At 46.4% G+C, this 27,497-nt stretch overlaps 1 protein-coding gene across 2 annotated transcripts in view; it reads left to right on the top strand.

The window, feature by feature from the left end:
- Positions 1–24,442, top strand: part of SETD1B (SET domain containing 1B, histone lysine methyltransferase) — a 48,203-nt gene extending 23,761 nt beyond the window's left edge. Inside the window, exons 7-18 of one of the 2 annotated variants that reach the window (XM_075584692.1) lie at positions 2,638–3,405; positions 4,291–4,464; positions 5,131–5,215; positions 5,356–5,582; positions 9,069–9,171; positions 10,756–11,247; positions 14,283–15,818; positions 16,913–17,079; positions 19,727–19,858; positions 20,471–20,590; positions 21,519–21,656; positions 24,162–24,442. In XM_075584692.1, the coding sequence (XP_075440807.1) occupies positions 2,638–3,405; positions 4,291–4,464; positions 5,131–5,215; positions 5,356–5,582; positions 9,069–9,171; positions 10,756–11,247; positions 14,283–15,818; positions 16,913–17,079; positions 19,727–19,858; positions 20,471–20,590; positions 21,519–21,656; positions 24,162–24,335 (4,116 nt within the window). In that variant the 3' untranslated portion in view covers positions 24,336–24,442. Of the gene's footprint in view, positions 1–2,637; positions 3,406–4,290; positions 4,465–5,130; positions 5,216–5,355; positions 5,583–9,068; positions 9,172–10,755; positions 11,248–14,282; positions 15,863–16,912; positions 17,080–19,726; positions 19,859–20,470; positions 20,591–21,518; positions 21,657–24,161 lie in introns of those variants that run through there. The other variant, XM_075584691.1, reaches the window with a different exon arrangement.
- The last annotated feature ends 3,055 nt before the right edge of the window (positions 24,443–27,497 follow it).

Here is a 27,497-nt window from a genome sequence, read left to right as displayed (position 1 = left end):
GATTTGAATCTCCAGACTAGATCTGCTCTTTGCAAGGTGGTAGAAATCCTATTCTTGTGCGTGTTTCCGATTACACATTGATTAGAGATGCACAGTGTCTGTATAGTGCTACAAATCTAATGATGCCTTTTAGTCCTTAGCTTACTTTGTCCACCTTTAAGTAATGCAATGCACCCGTCACCCCAGCCTGCTCATGTCCCACACTTACTTGGTATCAGAATGTAGAAGTAAAGTAGAAACATTAAAACCCTGCTCTACCATCTGGTATTTAGCCACCTGCAGGCTCGTGTGTTCCCCTGCAGGCTCGTGTGTTCCCCTGCAGGCTCGTGTGTTCCCCTGCAGGCTCGTGTGTTCCCCTGCAGGCTCGTGTGTTCCCCTGCAGGCTCGTGTGTTCCCCTGCAGGCTCGTGTGTTCCCCTGCAGGCTCGTGTGTTCCCCTGCGGGCTCGTGTGTTCCCCTGCGGGCTCGTGTGTTCCCTTGCGGGCTCGTGTGTTCCCTTGCGGGCGCGTGTGTTCCCTTGCGGGCGCGTGTGTTCCCTTGCGGGCTTGTGTGTTCCCTTGCGGGCTCGTGTGTTCCCCTGCAGGCTCGTGTGTTCCCCTGCAGGCTCGTGTGTTCCCCTGCAGGCTCGTGTGTTCCCCTGCAGGCTCGTGTGTTCCCCTGCAGGCTCGTGTGTTCCCCTGCAGGCTCGTGTGTTCCCCTGCGGGCGCGTGTGTTCCCTTGCGGGCGCGTGTGTTCCCTTGCGGGCTCGTGTGTTCCCTTGCGGGCTCGTGTGTTCCCTTGCGGGCTCGTGTGTTCCCCTGCAGGCTCGTGTGTTCCCCTGCAGGCTCGTGTGTTCCCCTGCAGGCGCGTGTGTTCCCCTGCAGGCGCGTGTGTTCCCCTGCAGGCGCGTGTGTTCCCTTGCAGGCGCGTGTGTTCCCTTGCAGGCGCGTGTGTTCCCTTGCAGGCGCGTGTGTTCCCTTGCAGGCGCGTGTGTTCCCTTGCAGGCGCGTGTGTTCCCTTGCAGGCGCGTGTGTTCCCTTGCAGGCGCGTGTGTTCCCTTGCAGGCGCGTGTGTTCCCTTGCAGGCTCGTGTGTTCCCTTGCAGGCTCGTGTGTTCCCCTGCAGCATTTGCGATGTACCCTTCAGCACCTCCGTGTATCTCTGTCTCTTGGGGTACCAAGCTGTATTTGGGCACTGCTTACATTGATCTATTCTGCACTCTCATGCAGGCAAATGTAATTGTGCTCTTGCTGCTGAAGTATTCTTTGCAGTGTGTTTGCAATTTAAAGGCACGAGGGCCCAGGTTTACTAAACGATGCTAAGCTTTAGCTCACATCATGGTCCATTCAGATGTAACAAAATTCTATAATGTCATTATTCTTGTTACTTTCTTTTAGAGTCTTCTGTGCTTCCCAGATCTGGCTGTACATGAATGCCTACTTGATTCAATGGTTCTATCCTTTAATGGTTAGAAACATTCGTTGGATAACCTTAGGGCCCGGCAGTGTGACCTTAGGGCCCTGCAGTGTGACGTTAGGGCCCTGCAGTGTGACCTTAGGGCCCTGCAGTGTGATTCAAAGCCATGTGTTGGAGGCTCAGTAGAAGGACTGGAAAGTACACTGCACATCCGCAGGTTGTAACCCCGTCCCCTTTGTTGTGTGATTTCTAACTGGAACACCGTGGTATTGTCAGACCTTTTGACTGAGCAAAAGAGCAGTTGGTTTCTGGTAACAGCAGAAGGTTTTGGTGCATCATTGTGTCTCCCAAGAATAAATGACACGTGATGTAATTGGCCGTCATTTGGTAATGCTGGGGTTGTAACTGCTATTTAAAGTGATTGTTTTTTTTTTTAATATAAAGGTGAGGGAAGTACAAAGGTATGAATATTTGTGTCGTTTGTTAACCTCAACTGACGCTGGCACATGTGATGCAAAGCTGTCCTTCACTTGTTCAGGGGTATTGCAGCTCAATTGAAATATGTGGAGCTATACTCTTCTCCAGCACTGGGAAGGTGGCTTCACAGCTTATCGAACGGACCATAGAGCGAGAATCCTACCTATCCAGAGAGGCCAAAAGAGCCAGCGGAGATGTCATGGGGGCGGGGACACACGGCTAATAACCATCCTCAATATGTCCGGCGTTGGTACCAGTAACCCTTCTTGCTATATGTTACGGACACTCGCTGGCTAAGATGACCTGGCGGAAGTTTCCCCGATAATGTTAGATTCCGCAGCAGCACCTATCTCCCTCCAGTCTCTGGCACCTTCTCAGAAAGTGCCTCTCCAACTCTTACACGGGCAAATTGAAGGTGGGGGAGGCGGGGGACTCGGGCAAACTGATGGTGGGCAAATGGGGAGGGGCTAGATGGGACAGTCTAATTGTTTAATTGACGCAAATGTAAAAAATAAAGCAGTGTGTGGCACCAGTATTTGTGAAGGTGTCTGATCACTGCATTATGGAGCATTCGGATGGGTTAGGCCACAACCTTTTCTTTATGATGGTTGTATGGCCTCCACTTCGGGTGTAAACACGAGTGCTTAACCCCTTGCGAGTCCGAGTGGACAGCAAGACATTGCACTCAAGGGGATGAAATGCACACAAGCCTGTTGGTTTTAAAACTGCAGCCCTGACTCGTCTAACTGACTTCTCTCTTTCCACAGGGCCATCCTTCATCAGGAGAAGACATGGAGATCTCTGACGACGAAATGAGCACATCCCCCATCACCAGCACAGAATGTGACCAATCCATCGTGGTGAATTCCGCAGTAACCAGTTCCACAGTCATGGCCTCCGTCATACCGATCCCACCCCCGGGATTCCCCCCTCTCCCGCCCCCTCCTCCGCAGCCGGGGTTCCCCATGCCCCCTCCTCTCCCGCCACCACCCCCTCCCACCCACCCTTCAGTCACAGTACCACCTCCTCCGCTACCTGCCCCGCCTGGGGTACCCCCGCCGCACATAATGCCCCCTCCGTTACCATACCACCAAGGCATGTTCCCCATGATGCAAGGGGAAATGATGAGCGTACTAGGAAATCAGTGGGACGGAATGCCCATGTCCTTCCAAATGCAGACTCAGATGCTGAGCCGAATGATGCAGGGGCAGAGTTCCTACCCGTACCACCACCACTTTGTGGGTAGCTCAATGCCGTTCAGTAACCAGCAGTCCTACCGCCCGTTTGCCGTGTCGGCACATCTCTCCCGCGGCCAGCCCTGGCCGCCCCTCCCCAAGTTTGACCCGTCCGTGCCGCCACCAGGCTACGAGCCCAAAAAGGAGGACCCACACAAGGCCACCGTGGACGGGGTCCTTCAGGTCATTGTCAAAGAACTGAAAGCCATAATGAAAAGGGATTTGAACCGGAAGATGGTGGAAGTTGTGGCTTTCAGGGCGTTTGATGAATGGTGGGACAAGAAAGAGTGTTTGTCCAAGGTAAGGCACGGGTCCCTGACATTACCGCTCATCTTTTCTAACAGAGTCGATGTTTTGGTGCATTTGCAAAAAGCAAGAAAAGGGATATAGTGACCATCAACAAATGCACCGTGAAATCATATCAAATATAATATCCTACACACCATTTTTTTTTAAAGAGAATAATGATGCAATATTAAGTACAAAGTACTTAAGACCAAAATATATTGTCTCATCATTGCATCTACTTCTGAACCACCCATCGCACATCGACACCAATGCTCCTCCTGTCCCCCTCGCCCCCCAACATGCAATCTAGAATTAACAGCAGGTTGTGGGCAAAGTCCGGAAGCGCTCCGACTAGCTCCCTCGCTGCTACCTGCCCTTAATACACACAGACTCTTGTTTCCTTCCACATCTTGGTCCAATAACACTCATCGTACCACCTCCCTCCTTTGGAGTTAAAAACCCCGGAGTTAGTCCATTGGCTGTCAGAGGTACCAGCGACCCATTGCAAAGCAAACCAAGGGGTTAATAGACATTTCAGTCTTTACCACTAGGAAATACTTTGGCCCATATTCCCTAAACAGTGCTAAGCTTTAGCACATGCCATTCATTTGAATAGGAGTTGGGGTGTGCTGAAGTGTAGGACCTTTCAGTGAATATGGGCCTTTTTTTATTTTTATATATATATATATATATATATACACGCACACGCACACATAATGCATTTGTTTAACATTATTGTATATAAAAACGGTATTTAAAATAAAATATACATAGAGTGCACGGTACTTTGAAAAGGTTTTAATGCCATATTAATTTTGAGCAGTAAACCCTCAGACCAGTAATAATTTGCAACATAAGTATATGGCCCCGGTTTCACTCTCCTCGTCTTCCCATCAGCAGTCCCTGACTCCAGTGAAATCCGGAGAGACCAAAGATGAGGAGAAACCGAAGCCAAGGGACCAAATAACGTCAAGTCTGCTGGAAAGCTGGAACAAGGGGGAGGGTCTGGGCTACGAAGGCATCGGGCTGGGGATCGGACTGCGGGGAGCAATCAGGCTACCATCATTTAAGGTATGGGTTTATCTGCGGCAGCGCAATGTGCGCAGCAGGCGTCATAGTTATCTCTGGTTCCATCATAACCTAATGCTGGGGCGGCCAACTGCAGTCCTCAAGGGCCGCCAACAGGCCAGGTTTTCTGGATATCCCAGCTTGAGCACAGGTGGTGCTGTGTGCTGAAGCGGGGATATCCTGAAAACCTGACCTGTTGGCGGCCCTTGAGGACTGCCGTTGGCCGCCCCTGCATTAGAGTGTGCACACTTTGCAGCGGGTACCTTTGGGTCTGTGCCCACCTCCTTTCTCTTGTACAAATAAAATAGATTTTGTGGTCAGTCGTGTAAGCGGGCTCTTGAACGCCACCGGCAGTATCTGACCTCTTGCACTGCCAAAGGGTCCAGCAGCACATTGCTCCGCAGTGGATTACTGTCTCCTTTAGCAGTTGAAGGGTTAAATATCATTGTGTATAATTACTGAGTTTTGCACACGGTTACAGCCCGAATTGTCTTTTCACGATTCATTCTTTTTTCTCCTTTTTTTTTTTTGCCAAAACAATCTTGTGTTGCTGATTTCTAGCTTTATTTACGCCCTGATGATGTGTTAAGACCACAAGATGATGCTGTCCACCCTCTGATTTCCACGTTGCTTTGTGTAACAGGATTTTCTCCGTCTGGTTTCACACAGGTGAAGAGAAAAGAACCTCCGGAAGCCGGCCTGGCTGGAGACCAGAAGAGGATTCGCCCGTTGCCTTCTGTAGCTGATGACGAAGGTTTGAGTTTTATTTGGTCTACGCCTTGATTTAGTCTTAGCAAAGACCCGTTGCTAGAGAATAAGGTTCTTGACACGGGAATGCTTACGTCCTTTTTATGCTATTTCATGCCACTAATTCTATATTGTTCGGCGGAACAGAGTCTGAAAGAGACAGAGATGTCTCGGAAACCACGTCCGACTTGTCTAAGAAGGACGCGGACTCGGCGAACCTCCGGAGGAGGCCAGCGAGACCCTTGGACAGTGAGGGGGAGGAGGAGGTGGACAGCGAAGGAGAAGAGGATGAGCCTTCAGAAAAGGAGGAAGAGACGTCGTCTGAGAAGGAGGAAGAACGAGAGGATGGTTCTGCTGGAGCATTGTCCCATAAGGTACGTCCATCCTGTGTCAACCAACATGCGCATGTACCGGGCTTTATGTATGTCTTTATATAGCGCAATTAATGTATACAGTGCTTCACAGCAGTAATACATGTGACAATCATATACAGTGGTTGACAAATCACCAAAAAATCTACTCGCCACCTAGTACCAAACGTGTGCTGCTTGGGCCAATATTTACTCGCCCGGGGGTTAAATCCACTCGCCCGGGGCGAGCAAATGTATAGATTTGTCGAACACTGATCATATAGATAAGAAATAATATAACACAAAGGGGAGAAGCGCTTCAGACATAAAAGTAACATTTAGAAAAAGGAGTCCCTGCTACAAAGAGCTTTCAATCTAATTTATTTTGTGTTGAGTGCAGTGCGATAATGGCAACGTTTGGAATATTAATCCAAAACTCACCGACACATAATGGATCAGATCATCAGATCTGTATTTTTTTTTTTAAATGTTGCTATTCATTGCACATGAAATGTAGAAATTTGCCAAACAATGTCTTCCTGTAAGAAACCACCAATATGTCCTTGTATGCTACTGAAAAATAATGTCATAAAACCCCTTTTTTTAAAGGATATACATACCTAGGAAGTCTTTGTTCTGTTACCTTTTATTCATCAAATCCAATAGTCTAGAGCAGGAGTGGCCAACTCCAGTCCTCAAGAGCCACTAAAAGGTCAGGTTTTAAGAATGTCCCTGCTTCAGCACAGGTGGCTCAGTCAACTACTAATCTCCTGTGATGAAGCAAGGATATCCTGAAAACCTGACCTCTTGGTGGCTCCTGAGGCCTGGAGTTGATCACCTCTGGTCTAGAGAATAGTACTTCTGTAAGTAAAGCCTATACGGCCGCACTACCCACTAGTGCAGCCAGGGGTCGTGCTGGGTAACCTGGTAATCCATAAAACGCTGTAGGATGGCACCTAGGTGCTCAGAATACCAGCACTGAACAGGCAAGCAGGGTGGTACCTTGTGTTTTATGGGTTAGGTACACACACATATCACTACCTCTGGGGTCCGTGCTGGTATTTTGAACACCTCGGAGTCTGTCTGTATATCTATATGTATGTATAGAACACACAGCAAAAAATATCAGCGCTAAATATATTTTGTGATGTCACTGTGCTGAGAAATAATCCCGAAGTAGGGAAGTCTTTCAGGCCCAAGTCTAGTCAGGATGGGCAATTGGTAAATATCAAAATAGATATAATATGGGATCAGAAGTCTTGAGGTGGAGACATAGCAGCTTCTATTTGGACTACCAAATCCAAAAAACGGATGCTGTCAAACAAAAATGGAGACGCGCATGTTCCAGAATATAAAATGTGTATATAAAATGAAATCTATTATATACATATTTTTTATTAAAATTGCATTATATTCTGGAGGACGCTCTTCCATTTGTATACACACACACACACAAACACACACCTACACACACACCTACACACACACACCTTAAATTGCAGTACAACCAACCTCACACTGACGAGACCCAAAAGGTGGAAACAGTCTGTCTGTCTGAGTGGGTTCACTGGCTTTACATCTCATCCCAGGCTATGTTTAAAAGCTGTTTAAAACAGCGAGTATTGGCTTAATCGCTCCATGTAATAATGGATGTAAGACAAAAGGTGGCACTGTGTGCACATTTGCATGTCATTTCCCAGAATCCCTTGCTGCAGTGGAAGTGCTGTGTGCTGGGTGATAATGGTGAAAGGCGGGGTTGCAGACCTGCCTAAGACATGCAAATGAGCATACAGTAATATTTCCATTTGAGATATATATATATATATATATATACACTCACACACACACACACTCACACATATATATATATATATATATATACATACACACACACATATACATACACACACACACACACACACACACACATACACACACACACACATACACACACACATACACACACACACACACACACACACATACACACACACACACATATACACAGTATCCCACGTAAAGCACTCTGGTGTAAACAAGTATAACAAATTTATTAAAGACACATCACATAACATACAAACATAATAAAATCACTCTCCCACGCCTCAAAAAGTATGGAAAAACAGACACATGCAACCTGTAATAATAGTGGGAACCAAAGCTAAAGCCAGAAATTTATAAGCAAAATAATAATCAAATGTCACATAATATCAGAATGGTTAAAGCCTCCCTTCTTTAGACCGGCCGGTCAACAAGGAAAAGGCTGCTCAATTGAGAATGCTGATACCAAGACCTAGCTAAGGCAAAGACCCATGACAACAAATCCTGCTACAGCATGAATATGCACACACAAGCTGTTGCTATACAGTTGAAAAGGACACACTATGTCTAGATCCTGCTGTAATAATAACTAACAGGCAATGCAGAATAGCTAAAAAATATACAGGCATACCCCGCATTAACGTACGCAATGGGACCGGAGCATGTATGTAAAGTGATAATGTACTTAAAGTGAAGCATTACCCGTTTCCCACTTTTGATGCATGTACTGTACTGCAATTGTCATATACGTGCATAACTGATGTAAATAACACATGTGTAACAGGCTCTATAGTCTCCCCGCTTGCGCACAGCTTCGGTACAGGTAGGGAGCTGGTATTGCTGTTCAGGACGTGCTGACAGGCGCATGCGTGAGCTGCCGTTTGGCTATTGAGCGAAATGTACTTACTTGCGAGTGTACTTAAAGTGAGTGTCCTTAAACCGGGGTATGCCTGTATGCTGTAAAATAGAAAAACAGTGTAATGTGCGTATGATATTGAGGGCTGAAAAGGGATGATGGTAAGCTGCAGCAGTGTAATAATCAGTGTCCTGTCTGAACTTCACATTGAAATGGGATGCAGTCAGTGCAAAGGATACTTTGCTCCCACGGAAAATCTCCTTAATAGTACAGAGACTGGTGACTAGGACGCCGAGTAGGAACAACCTGGAGACCCTTGCCTTTGTCATCACCGTCTGAAGACGCGAATAACGTGGAAGCGTGAAGGCAAAGAACAGGACACGCTGCTGAATAACCAAAATGTATTGAGCCAAAGCAGGAGCATGCAGGAGATGAAGTGTTCAGAGGAGAGAGGACAGGAAACGCAAGCCTCACATAGTAATATAGTTCAACCTTTTTGCTAATATCGGTGTGTGCCATTCACTCTCTGGTCACATTCTCTTCCAATTATAGATGAAGAATATTGGCACAGGGCAATAAGTTGATGTTCTCAGTAACCCTTTTGCTGCTGGCGTGGGGGGCCAGCATCGCACGCCCCTCTGGCAGTGAAACGGTTACATTTGCTTTCCTCACTAGGTTTCACGTGTTTGTGCTATTTTATTTTGTTCTAGCTGCTTTACTAGAATTAGAGCATTTATAGGATACCCTGGGACATAAAGGGCCCTTCTGGCTTTCGGATTGCTTCTCATGACCTATAAAAAAAATAATATACCGGTATATATATTTATCTACAGGAACCACCATATATTGATGTTGAAGAGGGTGGCGATGAGGATGAGGAAGAGGACGATGACTTGGAAACTAGCGAGCGAGAAGGTGAACAAGACTCAGACGAAGGTAATGGCAGGAACACGAGTTAGCGTTAGGAAAAAGGAGAAAGCAATAGAACACTGTGTGTGTGTGTGTGTGTGTGTGTGTGTGTGTGTGTGTGTGTGTGTGTGTGTGTGTGTGTGTGTGTGTGTGTGTGTGTGTGTGTGTGTGTGTGTGTGTGTGTGTGTGTGTGTGTTTTTTCCAGATACACTGATATCTTCCGGCGGTGTTACAATGGATAAAACGAAGAAATGTACTTTTATACAGCACAGCGAGACATTACATTCCTAGCTGTCCTGTTTCAATGTACATTTCTTGGCTATAGGAATATTACATATTGACTCTTATATGAAGATACTTTCACTGTGTGTCTATGTACAGAGCGATTTTCCTTAGTGACATAGCAATAACATTTATGCTGTGACATAGCTACTTATGTTTACAACTATATATTATGTGGTAATATACCCATTACTGAATACCTGTTCCAGCGTAGATTTCCTTGGGTCTATCATACAATTTGTTTATTCATAATGATAATTGATAGATTATCCTTACCCCCGACCTCCATCTACTATACACTCCACTATGGAAAATTTTACATATTTTTGCATTGTGTAGTTATATTTTTTGATGTAATAAAAGTTGTATTATTTTTGGTTCTAAGATATTCTGATCCTATTGGTCACTAGACTGACAGGGAAACTATCTGCTGGACACCGTTGTCCAATATTCTTCCTAGCATTGAGTGCAGTTAAGTGGGGAGACCTTTGGTCCTACTTGGACTTTATCTAAGATGAGCAATCTGATCCATCTGTTTTCTGCTCAATACAATTGATTAAGCCAAGGAATGTAATCTCTAGCTGTGCTGTTTGAAAATACATTTCTTGGCTTAATCAATTGTAATATCTCCCGAAGAACAGATCACTGTATCTCGAAAGCTCGCTACTTGGGGGGTTGGAGCAAGTCCGAATAAACCAGAATAGTTGCTAAAACAGGAGTGGCCAACTCCAGTCCTCAAGGGCCACCAACAGGTCCGGTTTTAAGGATATCCCTGCTGCAGCACAGGTGACTAATTCAGAATGACTGCACCACCTGTGCTGAAGCAGGGATATCCCTAATACCTGGCCTACAGTTGCCCACCCCTGAGGCCTGCAGTTGCCCACCCCTGAGGCCTGCAGTTGCCCACCCCTGCTCTAAAATACAAATAAATAAAACCACAAAGGCATCATATTGAGCTCAATTTCCAGCCTTTGGAGGGCATTGCATCTTATTCGTTGACTTATTAACGTAATAATGCTCGTTTTAGATTAAAAATACATATTCGCCATACAGATAACCGTCTGGCCACCGCGTTTTCCCCGCTGCCGCGATCTGTTTTCACTTGCATTCCCACGGCCACAGGGAATGTTAAGGTGGATATATAGAGATATAGATAGATTTATATAGATAGATTTATATTATATTTATATAGATATATCATTGACTGATTTGTGATATATGTACTAATGAGTAAGTTGGTCTCTACCATACTACAAATTACCAGCACCATCAGTGGTTCCTGTCCATTTGTACACATTTATCTACATTTGTATGTCTTTGTTTCTGCAGAGGATGGCATCAGTGTTACCTCCTCCAAAGCTGAAGTGGACTCATCCGATGAAAGCGACGAATCCTCCGAGTATGAATCCAGCTCAGAATCTGACGAGGATGATGATGACGACGATGAAGATGAAGATGAGGTGGACTACGACGAGGACCAAGACTTGGACGATTATGTCGATGTAGAACGGGAAGATGACACTGAGATCAAGAGAGGAGAATTTGCGTTTAGAGACGTGTCGGAAGCCAGCAGCCCAGCCAAAGCGGAGGTTGGGGAAGTAGAGGAGAAACAAGGAGATGAATTGGAGGCAGAGGAACATTTTGCACAGGCGACAAGGCAGGAAGTATCTAAACTTAAACAGGACGGGTCAGAATCGCCAATCCAGAGGCCTAAAGATGAGCTGGAGGAGGACTCCGCGACAGTAGTGGTGCACCCATTGGAACTACCCGGGGAACCTGCTGCTGCGGAGTTGGAGAAAGCCCCATCGCCATCAAACAAAGGTACTGAACTCTATGCCAGTATAACATAAACAGGCATAACAGAGAGGGGGGTACAGGGGAACTTTCAAATACATCAAGCACATTTTAGAGAAATACTAGAACGGGGCTGGAATGCGGGATGCGCAGGGGTTATGTTATGATGTATTTCTTCAAAGAAGAGGTGGTGGGTTCATGGAGCAGGCTCCCAGCGTAGGTGGTGGGGTTAATACAGGAACAAACACAAAGGTACAGATGTAGCAGGCTTTATTGTTCCCTCTGGCTGGATAGGTTGGGATCTTGTATACCTGGAGCAGCCAACTCCAGTGCTCACGGGCCAACGTCAGGTCAGGTTTTAAGGATATCCCTGCTTCAACACAGGTGGTTCAATCAGTGGCTTAGTCAAAGACTGAGCCACCTGTGCTGAAGCAGCGAAATCCTTAAAACCTGACCTGTTGATGGCACGTGTGGACTGGTGAAGGCCACCTCTGGTCTATGCCGTCAGTGCCATTTAAATCCTTTGGCAACTGGTATAACGTTTGTTGCATTGTCTGTGGCATGCCGCCACGTCTGTATCATCGAGATGGGCAAAGGATCAAGCTGGGTCTGCGGCATGCCGCCACGTCTATCATCGAGATGGGCAAAGGATCAGGCTGTGTCTGTGGCATGCCGCCACGTCTGTATCATCGAGATGGGCAAAGGATCAGGCTGGGTGTGCGGCATGCCGCCACGTCTGTATCATCGAGATGGGCAAAGGATCAGGCTGTGTCTGTGGCATGCCGCCACGTCTGTATCATAAAGATGGGCAAAGGATCAGGCTGTGTCTGTGGCATGCCACCACGTCTGTATCATAAAGATGGGCAAAGGATCAGGCTGTGTCTGTGGCATGCCACCACGTCTGTATCATAAAGATGGGCAAAGGATCAGGCTGGGTCTGTGGCATGCCGCCACGTCTGTATCATAAAGATGGGCAAAGGATCGGGCTGTGTCTGTGGCATGCCGCCACGTCTGTATCATAAAGATGGGCAAAGGATCAGGCTGTGTCTGTGGCATGCCGCCACGTCTGTATCATAAAGATGGGCAAAGGATCAGGCTGTGTCTGTGGCATGCCGCCACGTCTGTATCATAAAGATGGGCAAAGGATCAGGCTGTGTCTGTGGCATGCCGCCACGTCTGTATCATAAAGATGGGCAAAGGATCAGGCTGTGTCTGTGGCATGCCGCCACGTCTGTATCATCGAGATGGGCAAAGGATCAGGCTGGGTCTGCGGCATGCCGCCACGTCTGTATCATCGAGATGGGCAAAGGATCAGGCTGTGTCTGTGGCATGCCGCCACGTCTGTATCATCGAGATGGGCAAAGGATCAGGCTGTGTCTGTGGCATGCCGCCACGTCTGTATCATCGAGATGGGCAAAGGATCAGGCTGGGTGTGCGGCATGCCGCCACGTCTGTATCATCGAGATGGGCAAAGGATCAGGCTGGGTGTGCGGCATGCCGCCACGTCTGTATCATCGAGATGGGCAAAGGATCAGGCTGTGTCTGTGGCATGCCGCCACGTCTGTATCATAAAGATGGGCAAAGGATCAGGCTGTGTCTGTGGCATGCCGCCACGTCTGTATCATCGAGATGGGCAAAGGATCAGGCTGGGTGTGCGGCATGCCGCCACGTCTGTATCATAAAGATGGGCAAAGGATCAGGCTGGGTGTGCGGCATGCCGCCACGTCTGTATCATCGAGATGGGCAAAGGATCAGGCTGTGTCTGTGGCATGCCGTCACGTCTGTATCATCGAGATGGGCAAAGGATCAGGCTGGGTGTGCGGCATGCCGCCACGTCTATCATCGAGATGGGCAAAGGATCAGGCTGTGTGCGGCATGCCGCCACGTCTGTATCATAAAGATAGGCAAAGGATCAGGCTGGGTCTGCGGCATGCCGCCACGTCTGTATCATCGAGATGGGCAAAGAATCAGGCTGGGTCTGTGGCATGCCGCCACGTCTGTATCATCGAGATGGGCAAAGGATCAGGCTGGGTGTGCGGCATACCGCCACGTCTGTATCATAGAGATGGGCAAAGGATCAGGCTGGGTGTGCGGCATGCCGCCACGTCTGTATCATCGAGATGGGCAAAGGATCAGGCTGGGTGTGCGGCATGCCGCCACGTCTATCATAAACATGGGCAAAGGATCAGGCTGGGTCTGTGGCATGCCGCCACGTCTGTATCATAAAGATGGGCAAAGGATCAGGCTGGGTCTGTGGCATGCCGCCACGTCTGTATCATAAAGATGGGCAAAGGATCAGGCTGGGTGTGTGGCATGCCACCACGTCTGTATCATCGAGATGGGCAAAGGATCAGGCTGGGTCTGTGGCATGCCGCCACGTCTGTATCATAAACATGGGCAAAGGATCAGGCTGGGTCTGAGGTTTCAGAACTATTAGGAGAGACAAGTGGGACTAGGCGAGGGATTTGTATTTGCCACTCATTTCTGTGTCTGTATAAAGCCGCGCTTATATTCCCAGCGACGTCACGTCACGTCAAAACAAATGTATTGAATCCGTCGCGTGCGCTTATAGTAGGAGCGACGCGACAGATTGGACGCGATCGCTGCAAATCGATTCAATTTGATTTTTTCAGCGACCGCAGCGTGACGTCGCCGTAGCAAGGACAATAAGCGCGGCTTTAGTCTCCCATCAACAGGGCCGGCTACTCATTCTGTTTAACTCCGGAGAAGGGTAATTGATGATGGGCTATCTATCTATCAATCAAATAATCATGTTTGATAAACAGCCCTGGGCTGTTTTAGTGTTTATTACATACATTGGAAAAATAATTTCCAAAACATTGATCTGAAATTCTGTATAAAGATGATGGCTTACAAATATCGAAAATATCAGTATATCCGTAAATATCACTTTTTTTAAACATAAATGCTAATTGGTTATAAATCCAATTTCTCCAGTGTAAATGCTAGATACCCTGAGTAATGTGCAGAGATGTCTGCATCATGGAATGCCATTTATAGGGGAGTGAAGCTCTGATTTTGTGCTGTTCCCCTCTTTGCAGAGGACCTGTCTGAGGAGTATGTGGAGCTGCATTTGGAACCTGTGCCCTTGGCGCTAGGGAGCCCAAATAGTGAGCCCCAAGAGGTGGTAATCCTTCGTCCCTCAACACCAACAGGAGCTTTTGGAGAATCCAGCATCCTGCTCAAACCCGAAGAGATCACCCCGGACGCCCGATTGCAGGCAAAGTTAACACCCTTCGTTGCAGAAGACGAGGAACTTTGCCCCCGGACACCGGGGCGAGACGCTGCTGCTCATTCGGATTCCGAGAACCTCTTCCTGGCTGTTCCCAAAGTGACCCCATCCACGCTCGCTCTTCTGCAAAGCCACAACAAGGAAGATGAGTCGCCGCTCCCCCACGAAAAGATCTCTGGGCACTTAGCGGTGACCAAGATGCTGTCAGAAGAGGACCTTCCCAGGACCCCTGGGAGGGACATCTTGGGTAAGTCCTCCCAGCTCGGGAAGTCTCAGAGCACGGAGACGGTTCCAGCCACACCTGGAAGCGATGCACCTCTCACCGGCAACAGCTTGACGCTAAGTTCTCCCCACATTCCCGGGAGCCCATTCTCTTACCTCTCGCCGTCACCAGGAATTATGAACAGCGGTATTCCGCGGACTCCAGGAAGAGATTTTAACTTCACCCCAACTTTCCCCGAATCCAACGCGACCTTCCCCTGCCTCCCATCCAGCAAGAAACCATCCATAGACGAGCTGGATGAAAAGTCATTTAAAGAACCAGCCAGTGCTTCCTTAACTATAAACGCCAACAGTGTTCCCTCACCTGTCCCGTTTGCTAGTCCTCCAGTAGGGGATCTCCAGAAGGATAGCAGGTTAGCAGTCGTCCACCTGGAATCGTCTGGGACCTCAAAGTACTTTGCCGACGATAAAATAACAAGCGAGGAGAGCGAGGCTGAGCTCGCTAAAGGGGAGCTTCCCTCCACTGAGGAATCTGCACCATCCCCTCCTCCCCATCCCGCAGGTAGGAGGAAACCAGGAAGGCCCAAGAGACCCCCTCTTTCAGCCCTTGATTTAGATCCCTATGAAGGGAAGAACTCTGAAACTCCTGATACAGTTGCCTTGGCAGAAAGCGCTTTAGACAGAGAGTTGTTGGGGCAGCCCGACGCATTATGTGGAATAAAGGATCCTGCAACCGTACCGCTAGACTTCAGGAACGACGGACACCCTGAGAACATAAGCCATGAAGCCATAAACCAGAAAGTCCCATTAAAAGAGTTGGAAAATCAGTGGAACGAGACATTTAAGGAGGAGGAGGATTTCACCAAACATAAGAAACCTTGGAACAGGATGTCCAAGAAGAGATACAAAGAGATTTCAACCATTCCTTCACCCGAATATTCCCCACCCCGGTCTCTCTTCAAACCTCGTTCCGAGTTTGAGGAGATGACCATTCTGTATGATATTTGGAACGGAGGAATAGATGAAGAAGACCTGAAGTTTATGTGCATTACATACGACCGACTGTTACAGCAAGATAACGGCATGGATTGGCTTAACGACACGCTATGGGTCTACCATCCTCATATCCTTTTATAAACGGTGCGACATGCTGCAGGGGAACCGTATCGGTGTATGTCAGGAGTGGCCAACTCCAGTCCTCAAGGGCCACCAGCAGGTCTGCTTTTAAGGATATCCATGCTTCAGCGCAAGTGCCTGTCATTGATCGAGCCCCTGATTGAGCCACCTGTGCTGAAGCAGGGATATCCTTGAAGCCTGACCTGTTGTTGGCCCTTGAGGACTGGAGTTGGCCGCCCCTGGTGTAGATATGTTCTGCAGACTCTCCAATGCTCTGCGCCTTCTGTAGATTTGTTTCAGTGGCTTTCTAAATATATATTTCTGTCTCGCAGAATGTATTTGATTACATTGTATTGTGTGCTCGTGTATGTGTGTGTGTGTGTATGTATATCATTATTTATATAGTGCCATTAATGTACGTAGCTCTTTCAGCAGTAATACACATGACAAAATCATAAATGACAAATAATACAAATAACACATAAAGGGGAGACGTGCTTCAGACATAAAAGTAACATTTAGGAAAAGGAGTCCCTGCCCCGAAGAGCTTACAATCTAATTGTAATTATATGCAGGACCTAATGCTTTTCACTAGCACAATGTAAATGTTTTATATTGATGATGTAATTGAGCTTTTGTGATCACAGGGCTCTAGGAAGTTGGGGGGAAAATCGGGCACCTGTTTGAAGTGCACTTTCCTCGTACAAGGAAGTGTCCGGTGAAAGCCCCTTACTTTGCGGTTTAGCAAAAGGAGGTCATATTTATTGGGTCACCAGCTAATGCTCACCCAATATATTAATCTCTACCTCATCCCCATCACTGATCTTCAGGGACAGACGGAAATACAGGGTTTTATTTATTTGAGAAGGTAATTTATTTAAAAACCCGTCATTTAATAGATGTTAAAAATAAAAGCAATTCAGTAAGGTATTTGGTTTTGACATTCATTGCAATATTCACATCAGAGCAGTTGATAATTACCCCCACCACCACCCTCATCCACTATTGAACATATATTTATCATGATAAATATCAACATCCTATTTATTTACGAATAAGCGTCATTTTCTGCGGTCGCTTTTCCCTTAACCGTTCTCCCACCAACCAGTGTTTATTCCCCGAAGATGAAGAAGCGGGAAGATGGGTTACGGGAACATGTCACAGGCTGTGCCCGTAGCGAAGGGTATTATAAAATAGATAAGAAGGATAAAATGAAATACCTCAACAACAGCCGCGCTTTCGCCGACGAGATTCCCATTGATACGCAGGTAGGAGTTCTGTATACGTGTAACCAAAGCGTTGGCATGAGAAACCCTAAAGGGGAAGTTCCTTCTAGGACCAAAGTCTGCTGATCGCAGTCTGCTGGAAGGTTAAATCTGGGTGATTTTATTTATTCTATTTTTTTTAAAGCTAGTTTACACTTCTAAGTATTTTTTTAAATTGGTTTGTAAATCCCCACCACCCTGCCCCACTGACCCACCCTCCCTCTCCCCCCCACCCCCCGCCACACCCTCTCCCCCCCACCTCACTCACACCGACATACCCTCCCTCTCCCCCCGCTACGACACTCCCACCGACACACCCTCCCTCTCTCCTCCCCCCCCCCCCCCCACTGGCACACTCTCCCCCCACGACACACCCTCCCTCTCTCCTCCCCCTCCCCCCCCCCCCACTGGCACACTCTCCCCCCACCGACACACCCTCCTTCTCTCCCCCCCCCACTGACATACCCTCCCCCCCCCACCAACACGCCCTTCAACTCGCCTCCCCACTCCCACCGACACACTCCCCCCACCCCACTCCCAGTGACACTCTCCCTCCAACTCTCCCACAGGCACACTCTCCCGACACCACTCCCACGACGCACTCTCCCTCTCCCCCCCCCCCCCACCAACACTCTCCCCACACCACTCCCACGACGCACTCTCCCTCCCCCCACACCACTCTGTGACACACTCTCCCTCCACCCCCCACAGACACACTCTCGCCCCTCACCGACACACTCTCCCACCCCCCACAGACACACTCTCGCCCCTCACCGACACACTCTCCCACTCCCCACAGACACTCTTCCTTTTCATTATTTCTATTGGCTCTGATGAGGATAGGGTGGAGGAGCGAAGGAAACAATTTGTCCATATAGTACAAGTGGGAGGAGTTTGGCAAAATGTTTCTCCAAAACAACTAATCAGATTTTTCAAGAAACTTGATATAAATATTTAAAATAAACTCCCATATCTCCACGCAACTGCCACATTTCTCCCAGGAGGCCCATCAAGATTACACCTCTCATATCATCATGGGGTCTAGATACATAGACGATATCTTGATATTCTGGACAGGTACAAAACAATTGTTTGAGACGTTTATCACGGAACTCAACAATAACATCTTTAATTTACGTTTAACCTATGAGATCAGTCGAGTCTATCACGTTTCTAGATCTGACTATATTGCCCCTACTGGCAGAATTGAAACAACTATGCATAGGAAAGACATGGCCACTATCATGCAGACAGCCACCCTCCTAACCATCAAATTGCTGGTATTCCGATAGGCCAATTCTTGAGAACTAAGAGAAATTGCTCGTCTGATGAGGAATTAGAAGTGCAAGCCAGTGCCATGAGGCAAAGGTTCATAGAAAGGGGCTATAGCAAGAGGTCTATTCACAAAGCCTATAAAAGGGGCAACATATACCAATCGCACTGCAGTTAGGACCAAAGAACCTGAAGAACATCTGGTAAGATTCGTGGGAACCTTTAATAATCAGTTGCCTCAGATTTCGAATATACCAAGTAGGCACTGGCACATCCTATTAGAGGATGAGGACTTGAGCAAAGTACTTCGGAATAAACCAACCTTCGTGAGCAGAAGGGCCACTGATATAAAGGACAGACTGGTACATAGCCATTTTGTCCGCCCTTCTCATAATACCTGGCTTTCTAACCGGGCAATAGGGAACTTCAAATGTCAGGGCTGTAAAGCCTGTCAATACGCTACCATCTAAAACGTTCATGAACTGGAATGGTAGTCGTGAATTTTAAAATGAAGCAATTTATAAATTGCAGAACCATTCTGCGTAGTGTATCTAGTGATCTGTGCTTGTCAAAAAAAGGTACGTGGGTAAGACCACGAGACAGTTACGCCAGAGAATACTCGAACATCTGGGTGATATTCGTAACCATAGGGGCACACCATTGGCCAATCATGTGCATCGGGCACACCAAGGAGATTACCCGAATTCTAATCCTATAGCTAGGGATTCCCGTTTTAGGTTTTAACCGAAAAACACTGTAAAATCGCCACTGACTCACCTTGCACTTCCACTTAAAACCGATAAAAACAGGAAATGAAGCATAATTTCCAATGTAATTAGATCTCTTGTAACAACCTAGCCGCATGTAGGAGACTGCAGAACCCAAAGGGAGTATGACAACTATAAGAATAAAGGTGCACAGGTAAACACCGAATTTTAAGTGTCTATTTTATTTTCCCCTTATCCCTAAAAAAAAATTTTTTTAAAATAAAATGAAAACACAGAAAAAATAAATAGTGAAAACCGTGGCACCAGCTCCTAACATTATTGCAAGTTCTTCAGAACAGAAGTACAATCCAGCGCTTAGTCCATACATTGCAGGACGACAAGGACTTGCTCTGGGTTGTAAAGGTTTGTTAGTGAGACCTCGATCGAATAGTGATAAGTAATACTTTTTGGCGTTGCACTTGATTCCTTGGATCATATAATATCGCCCATATGACGGAATCCTTACCTGTGTAAAGATGTGTTTTAGGTCTACGTAATGTTTTGAGAGACTGACCTTTTGCAAGCTAAGACCTTTTCACATCCCTAATAACCAATGTGTGGCTCTTGTCCGTGTTACTGATGTTGGTGTGTTCCGCTCTTTCGTGGTCTAGGGAATGAGTATTCCGGCTCAGCCTCACGCCTCCACCCGAGCAGGCTCGGAGCGAAGGTCAGAGCAGCGCCGGCTGCTTTCCTCCTTCACGGGGAGCTGCGACAGCGACCTGCTCAAATTTAATCAGTTAAAGGTAAGAGCACCGTAGCCACTCCGAATTATACTGAGTTTGCATGTTAACAACATCACTATTGCAGAGGCTGGCCACCGATTTAACCTTGAATACTATGATTTACCAGGTCAATTGAGCACAGCCTGTTGCTATATTTATAAACCCTTGGTTTCTCAGCTTGCCTAGTCACTGACATTACATTGTCATGATGTAAATGATGATATTGACATGTCAGATGTCACAGCTACTTGCTCATGAGACTGGTGTTCAGAGGAATGCTCTTTCATTAGTTTTGGCGTCTTGTTGACCAATATTGGTACAAACCCACAAATTATTTCCCTTTTATACACATGATCAGAGTTCGATGTACTGGCTACACACAATCCTTTAAAATTTGGTTCTATAATATTCGTGTTGCCTCTACACTCGTCTCACATAAACCTGACACATAGCCCTAAAGAAATCGGACACCGGAAATGTAATGGGAGAACTCCCGAATATATGGGTGTAGTATGGCATAGATGTATCTATTTTGACGTACTTGTAGAAAGGTGGGAAGTTGGGGTTTATCTTGGGAGTCGGGTTGGTAACCGATGTGCTAGGCGAGCCACAAATTGCCGTTACTGTTTTCAGTTCCGCAAGAAAAAGATCCGTTTCTGCAAGAGCCATATACACGACTGGGGCCTTTTCGCCATGGAGCCGATCGCGGCAGACGAGATGGTTATCGAGTATGTGGGTCAGAACATCCGACAGGTAACGCTTTTTCTGTTCATTTACCATTCAAACTCTGCACTCTCGGTGACCGGACTGTTTCAGAGAAAAGCAGCAACCGACCTTTTCGCACACAGTCCTATACCTAGTAAAAGGGTTTATTGGTGGATACACTAATACACTATCCATTTTATCTGTATAAGTGACTTAAAGCTGCAGACCAAGCAATATCCTACATGTGGATTATTTATTAATAAATTAGTTCTGGACTATGAGAAAAAATACTTTTAGCTCCTTTTTTTTTTTTTTTTTTTTTTTTTTTTTTTACAACTCTGACTTTTTAAATGTAATATAATGTAACAAGCATTTTTTTGGCTTCTATAACAACCATTTACAAAGTCACATCCCCTTCCGCTTCTGAAACAGGCTCTAACACACCCCTTTTTGAGCCCCGCCCTCTCTAGCAGTGCACCAATTGTATCTAGTGACTGCCTGGTCACATGATCTTCCCCACAGAACTTTGCATCTTCGGTCCTCTTCTGCTGCACCGACAGGAGAAGTGATCAATTGGCAACTTAGCTAATTTCTTTTTGTGTGGATTGTATAGATGCGCATATTAAAGAAGTGGGCGGGAAACAGCACCTTGCACTGCTGCTTTGATGCAGCAGGCAAAAGCTTTAGGGATTCATGTAATAAAATGCATGCTTCACGGTAGCTTGATCATCGTATGACATGACAACGAGGTGAACGAAGTCGGGTTGGGGACCTGTAGAAGCACTCGTGGGTTATTTTGATTTTAAACCGTACACTATGGAAGTTATTTTTATCGCATCACCTTAAATAAGTACTTAGGAGGGAGTTGAGGTCCTGACGAGGAGGTTCACACTTGTACATCGGGACCCCGCGCCCACCAGCTTTGTAGAATAACCAATGAATTGTGAAACTGCACGTGTTTCTTCTTCTGCATCAGGTCATCGCAGATATGCGGGAGAAGCGATACGAGGACGAGGGGATCGGGAGCAGTTACATGTTTAGGGTGGACCACGACACTATCATAGATGCCACCAAATGTGGGAACTTTGCTCGGTTCATTAACCACAGCTGCAATGTAAGTCGTGCTCCAGAGGCCCTCCCATTCAGGTTACATTTATTGGAAATGTCAGGTTATTACTGGCAGAAAGCCTTGCCAGAAGAACTTACGCTCTGCTCAAGATCACACAGAGCTTAGATTATCGGTCCCCCATTTCAGAGGCCAGCACCTTATCCACAAAAAATCAGGAATAGGGCGTATACAGGCATACCCCTCATTAACGTACGCAATGGGACCGGAGCATGTATGTAAAGCGAAAATGTACTTAAAGTGAAGCACTGCCTTTTCCCCACTTATCGATGCATGTACTGTACTGCAATCGTCATATACGTGCATAACTGATGTAAATAACGCATGTGTAACAGGCTCTATAGTCTCCCCGCTTGCACACAGCTTCGGTACAGGTAGGGAGCCGGTATTGCTGTTCAGGGCGTGCTGAAAGGCGCATGCGTGAGCTGCCATTTGCCTATTGGGCGATATGTCCTTACTCGCGAGTGTACTTAAAGTGAGTGTCCTTAAACCGGGGTATGCCTGTACTACATTTTACTTCCAATCTGCTGCCTCCTGGTGGTCTGGTCATGGAACAGCTTTCCAACTCGGTGGTCAAGGATAAATACAGTAACGCCGCAGTTCTCAACACCCCCCAACAGATCAGGTTTTAGGGTTGGGGGGGGAGAGATACAGGATACAAAAATGTTCCAAGGCTATCCTTAATTTGAAAGCGAGCCAGAGATGTATTGAGGCCAGAGGTTTAATAGGGGATAGGAAAATGTGCAGGATGGGTGGGTGGAGTCAATTCCTGTATTTCAGATTATCGAATGATACTCCAATCCAAATTTCAGCCCCTGCCAAAAGGAGGCCTCTCTAATGTGCTCGTCTCATAGAATACAACCTTTGGTTGTTTAAATAATGGCAACAGCTGAGTGAAATGCATATGTTGTCTGCCCAGTCAGATTCATGTTGGGCTATTTAATTTTATAACTAAAACGGCTACCAAGTATAACACAGGGCAGCAGGGCAAGTTCAATCCCAGTATTGGGGAAGATTTAACACAGCTGCTGTTCTACATGACCACATTAGCTGCAACCATAATGCTCGTGCAAAGACAATAACTAGTGGGGTCCACTGAAGGTAGAGAGGGGGTGTCATTACACTAACCCCGCCAACACAACAGACTCGACACTGAGTGCAATGTACACTTCATATGGCTCAATTGGTCTTATATATATTTAGGTGAGGCCATTCTGGTACTACTGTTTGGGTTGTATACTGAACACATCAATATTACCATTTGCCTAAGTTACTTTGTGATTAGCAGTATCAGAGGAGCTTTAGTCACACTATTTTAGCTACAATGTTTAGCACCGTATAGAAGATTATATATGGGATACTGGATTCACTTCTATTGATTTTTATTCATCTAGTAACCCATTATATACTATAAACAAAGACGTGTAGAAGATTAGTTTAATCACACAGTTCCCAAAAGCACGCATGCCTTTCTTCAGTTTTAATTTTATTATCATTATTCATTCTCGTCGTTACAACTATTAGACCCACAGGTATATTTTATATATATTAAATATATATTGACAAATGCATGTATTTTACACTGGTTCTGGTGTACTCTTGTGCAGCAACAACGGAATTCTTTCCTTCCCCAGTAAATGCGCTATTTAATCCGCCAAGAGGCTAATTGGGGTTTAAATATAATATATTCATACTGTCTTTGCCAACTCTTACATCATTTTGAATGATTTGGGCATTGTGAATTTGTTTATCATGCGCCCCCATGAAATTCCTGATGTACCCGGCATTCTGAGATTTGGGGGGGGGGGGGGGGGAAACGCTGATCAGTCTGCATTTCTAAAAAGAGTAACTCCTCAAGGGCCATGTAACATAGTAGCTACGTCCTAATCTAACTGCTCGTTTTTGTAAAGGAAACGGAGGAGCGCAGAACGCACTTTTACAGAAAGAGGGCTGCTCCGTCCGTCTTCAGTGACGGAGCGATCACCTGGTTGCTTTGGAGAAGAGGTCACGTGATCGCTGGTACCACAGCTCCTCTGGCACTTTTAAAGGGTTACAAATATATATGTATATTACAGTGATTTGTAATTGCTAATAATCCGACCTTTGATGGGTTCTTGGAGAATCGTAGGTTTTTCTTAGGTTGTGATACTGGAAGAATGAAGGACAAGAGCGCCCCCTGTTGACTCTGTGCACTATAATATAATCCATGGAAGATTCTTGTTGATCCATTAAAACAGGGTGGCCAGCTCCAGTGCTCAACAGCCGCCAACAGTTATTGGGGATATCCCTGCTTTAGCTCAGGTCTGCGCCACTGATTGAGCCACCTGTGCTGAAGCAGGGACAGCCTTAAAACCTAACCCTGTTGGTGGCCCTTGAGGACTGGAGTTGGCCATCACAACCAGCTCTTCGCAGCCAGCCCTCTGCGTGCAGCCTCTAGTGAGAGGACTATTGCACCTCAGAACTAAATTGCACTCTCTGTTGTCTGTTTTGCAGCCTAATTGCTACGCAAAGGTGATCACTGTGGAGTCTCAGAAGAAGATAGTCATCTACTCCAAACAGTATATCAATGTGAACGAGGAGATCACGTACGATTATAAGTTCCCCATAGAGGACGTGAAGATCCCTTGTCTGTGCGGAGCGGAGAACTGCCGAGGGACCCTGAATTAATGGCTCCTCTTATCCTTGCACCTTTCAGCCATGTTGGACTGCGATATACAGGTGTAAGCTGCACTTTGCCAAAAAAAAAAAAACAGAAGAAAAAAAAAATAAGGAAACCAGTTTCGCACTTCTTCTCTCGGGCTTGCGAGCAAACCGCGCACATGTACATTAGGACCGTGCTTCTGATTTTAAGGATCCAGGTGCTCTTCCTTCTCCAACCCCAAAACGAAAGGTGATTACCACTTAGTGGCACAGAATATATATATATGTGTGTAAAAGAAACACTATCCTTCAGTTTGATTCCCACATCGTTCCTTGATGGGGGGGAAACGGTACCACCCTTTCGCCATAAATGCTGCTAGCTTTCTTGTCAAGACGGTCACCCTAAATGTGAAGAGGAAATGCCGTCATGGTATCCATTTGGGAGCGGATGTTGCACTGGCTTTTACCAGGGACTCTGTGTTTTTTTTCTTAGCAGGGGACGCATCTCCTACTAAGTTTTCATTTATTTTCCTTCTGCAAAGTTTATGGATTGTCCAGGCTGGAGATTTGGTGCTCGGGGATGCGGTGTGAGACCGTTACCAGTGACGCGGTCCTCCTTTCACGGTCACTATGTGGTAGCCTGAGTCTTCCCCGTTCTAATTTCAGTTACTGCCCCACGCCCCCTCCCCCCCCCCCCATATTTTAATAAGGCCTCTGCTGCGAAGAAAAACGCTCATAATGCATTGCAAGCCCCTCCAAGGACAAAGGCTAATTGAATCCATGTTGAATGCCACCTTTTCATCGGGAGAAATTAACTTTAAAGGTCGCCGCTACATGAAATGACATAGCGCTGATTGATTATTTTTTTGTTGTTTTTTATCGGTATATGTTACTTCACTTACATCAGATTTATCCATTTTGCAATGGTTAGAAAGCACAGCGAATTAGGACAGGAATTCTCCTGGTTCTTTGTAGACATCATCTTCCACCAACCATTATTTGTACAACAAACTTCTGCCTGAAACGGATTAATAAGAAAGAGGTGCCATAGGAAACGCCTAATTTATTGGAAGCGCCCTGTTGAGCAGCTAAATTAGACATCAGAACAAGCTTTTATCTGTGTTGTGGGAAGTGCGTTCTCCTGTTCAGTATTACTCCCATGTAGAAGCTTGTTCATTTTTGGGGGACAAGGAGTCCGGAGCGTGATGTAGACAATCTCGGTCTTTCGTGGAAGTGTCCATCAGGAAGTGCAGGGGCCCTGACTGGTCTTAAGCATCAGTCGGCCAACAAAGTTCTAATCGCCCACTCTTTGCCTGTTAGTTTCTGTAAGTAACCTACTCTGTGTACTAAGATTAATATTCCCCCGCAGATGATCTGCATATAGGAAGTGGTGCTTAATGAGAGTAAAAAAACAATGTTACAGAATTCATTTCTTTTGGATATAGAGTTTGACTCAAATCCCGCAAAGTATGAGGTCTATTATATGCATAGGAGTCCGGACTGTGTGTGTGTGTGTGTGTGTGTGTGTGTGTGTGTGTGTGTGTGTGTGTGTGTGTGTGTGTGTGTGTGTGTGTGTGTGTGTGTGTGTATATATATGTGTGTGTGTGTGTGTGTGTGTGTGTGTGTATATATATATATGTATGTATGTATGTGTGCGTATATATATGTGTGTGTGTGTATGTATATATATATATATATATATATATATATATATATATATATATGTATATATATGTATATATATATATAGTGGTTAAATGCTGCTTCCATTGATGCTACTTTGTGTGTGACATCCTGTAGAATAGGGCTCACTCCGGTCTTGCTCCTTTTTAGACAGCAGCCGGTAAAGAGTTGGTAGAAACGGCAGAACTCCGCTATTCTACGTACATTACGTCCGTGTTCCACTGATCATCTCCTCTGCTCCTCTCAAATTGTACATCGAGGATGTCAAATTTAGCAGCTCCAAAACAAAAGACTTCTGCATTCATGTGTCCTGTTCCCCATTGCAATGCATTATGTCGCGTTTTCTCACTGGCCAGCAGGAGGCTTCACACCCTGTAAATGGATGTGTAATATTGGCGAGCACTCGATCCGTGCTACAGGGCTCCGATTTTAACATACAATCAGCACCGCGGTTGAGCTTGTTACATACTAGTTGAAAGTACCTGTAGCACAATTTGCTTGATCACCTTCAGTCCCAAAGTTGTTGCAATGTGTAGCAGATTGCCCATGGCACTGAAGGGGTTAATGTACCCTCCATTTTACAATGCTTCCAAAGACCGCTGACCCGTTGTCTGCCAGGGGGGGGGGGGTCAACTCCAGTCCTCAAGGTCCACAAACTGCTCAGGTTTTCAGGATATCCCTGCTTCAGCACAGTTGGCTCAATCAGTCCCTGCTTCAGGGATATCCTGCAAACTTGACCAGCTGGTGGCACTTGAGGACTGGAGGTGGCTACCCCCTGGTGTAAGTGAATGGGCCAAAGGGATTATTTGGTGCAATTCTGGCCTCTTCAGCTCCGAAAAGGTTGCTACCAATTGTACAAATCTTTCCGGAAGTGATTGAAACTTCAGTGCGTTTGCCATATTATAAATTGCCCTGCTCTACCTTTGCATGAATTCTTCTCGCGGCACAGTGCAGCATCCTTGAAAACACACACTAAAAATAACTTAAATAATGTCACCTTCTCGCTAGGCCCCCATTCAATATGCCGAGTCTCCCACTGTGCTCAGGAAGCTGTGAGGCCCTTTCAAATGAATGGGATTTCAATCTTCCAGAGCGTGGAGAAGAGGGCTTCACAGCATGTTGAATAGAGGGGTCGTTTGAGCTGATGAATGAAAACCCCCCCGGGCTATCCGCTTTTCTGAGTACCACGGTGATTCTGTCAGTATTTCTAAGCCAGGGCGTGTATGAATGCCATTGGTGTACATGTTAAAGTTACTTGTAGCTGGGAGAGAAAATCCCCCCCGGTCATTACAAAGTGATGCGTGCAATCATCCACGACCTATACCTGCATGTGTTAAGTAGTGTGTATGACCTGTATACACGTCGCTGTCCCATGCCTCTGTGTGAGATCTTGAACCCTGTGCAGCCAGGCTACCCTGAGGTGCATTACCAGCTGGTCTGGCCGCACAGAGCGTCCTTCTTCCAACACTCCATAGAGGAGCAGCTGAATGTTGATGAGATACAGAA

This window comes from Ascaphus truei, unplaced genomic scaffold (genome assembly GCF_040206685.1).
Source record: "Ascaphus truei isolate aAscTru1 unplaced genomic scaffold, aAscTru1.hap1 HAP1_SCAFFOLD_717, whole genome shotgun sequence".
Lineage (NCBI taxonomy): Eukaryota > Metazoa > Chordata > Amphibia > Anura > Ascaphidae > Ascaphus > Ascaphus truei.
The sequence above is the reverse complement of the archived record's forward strand: the minus strand, read 5'-3'. Positions and strand labels throughout refer to the sequence as shown.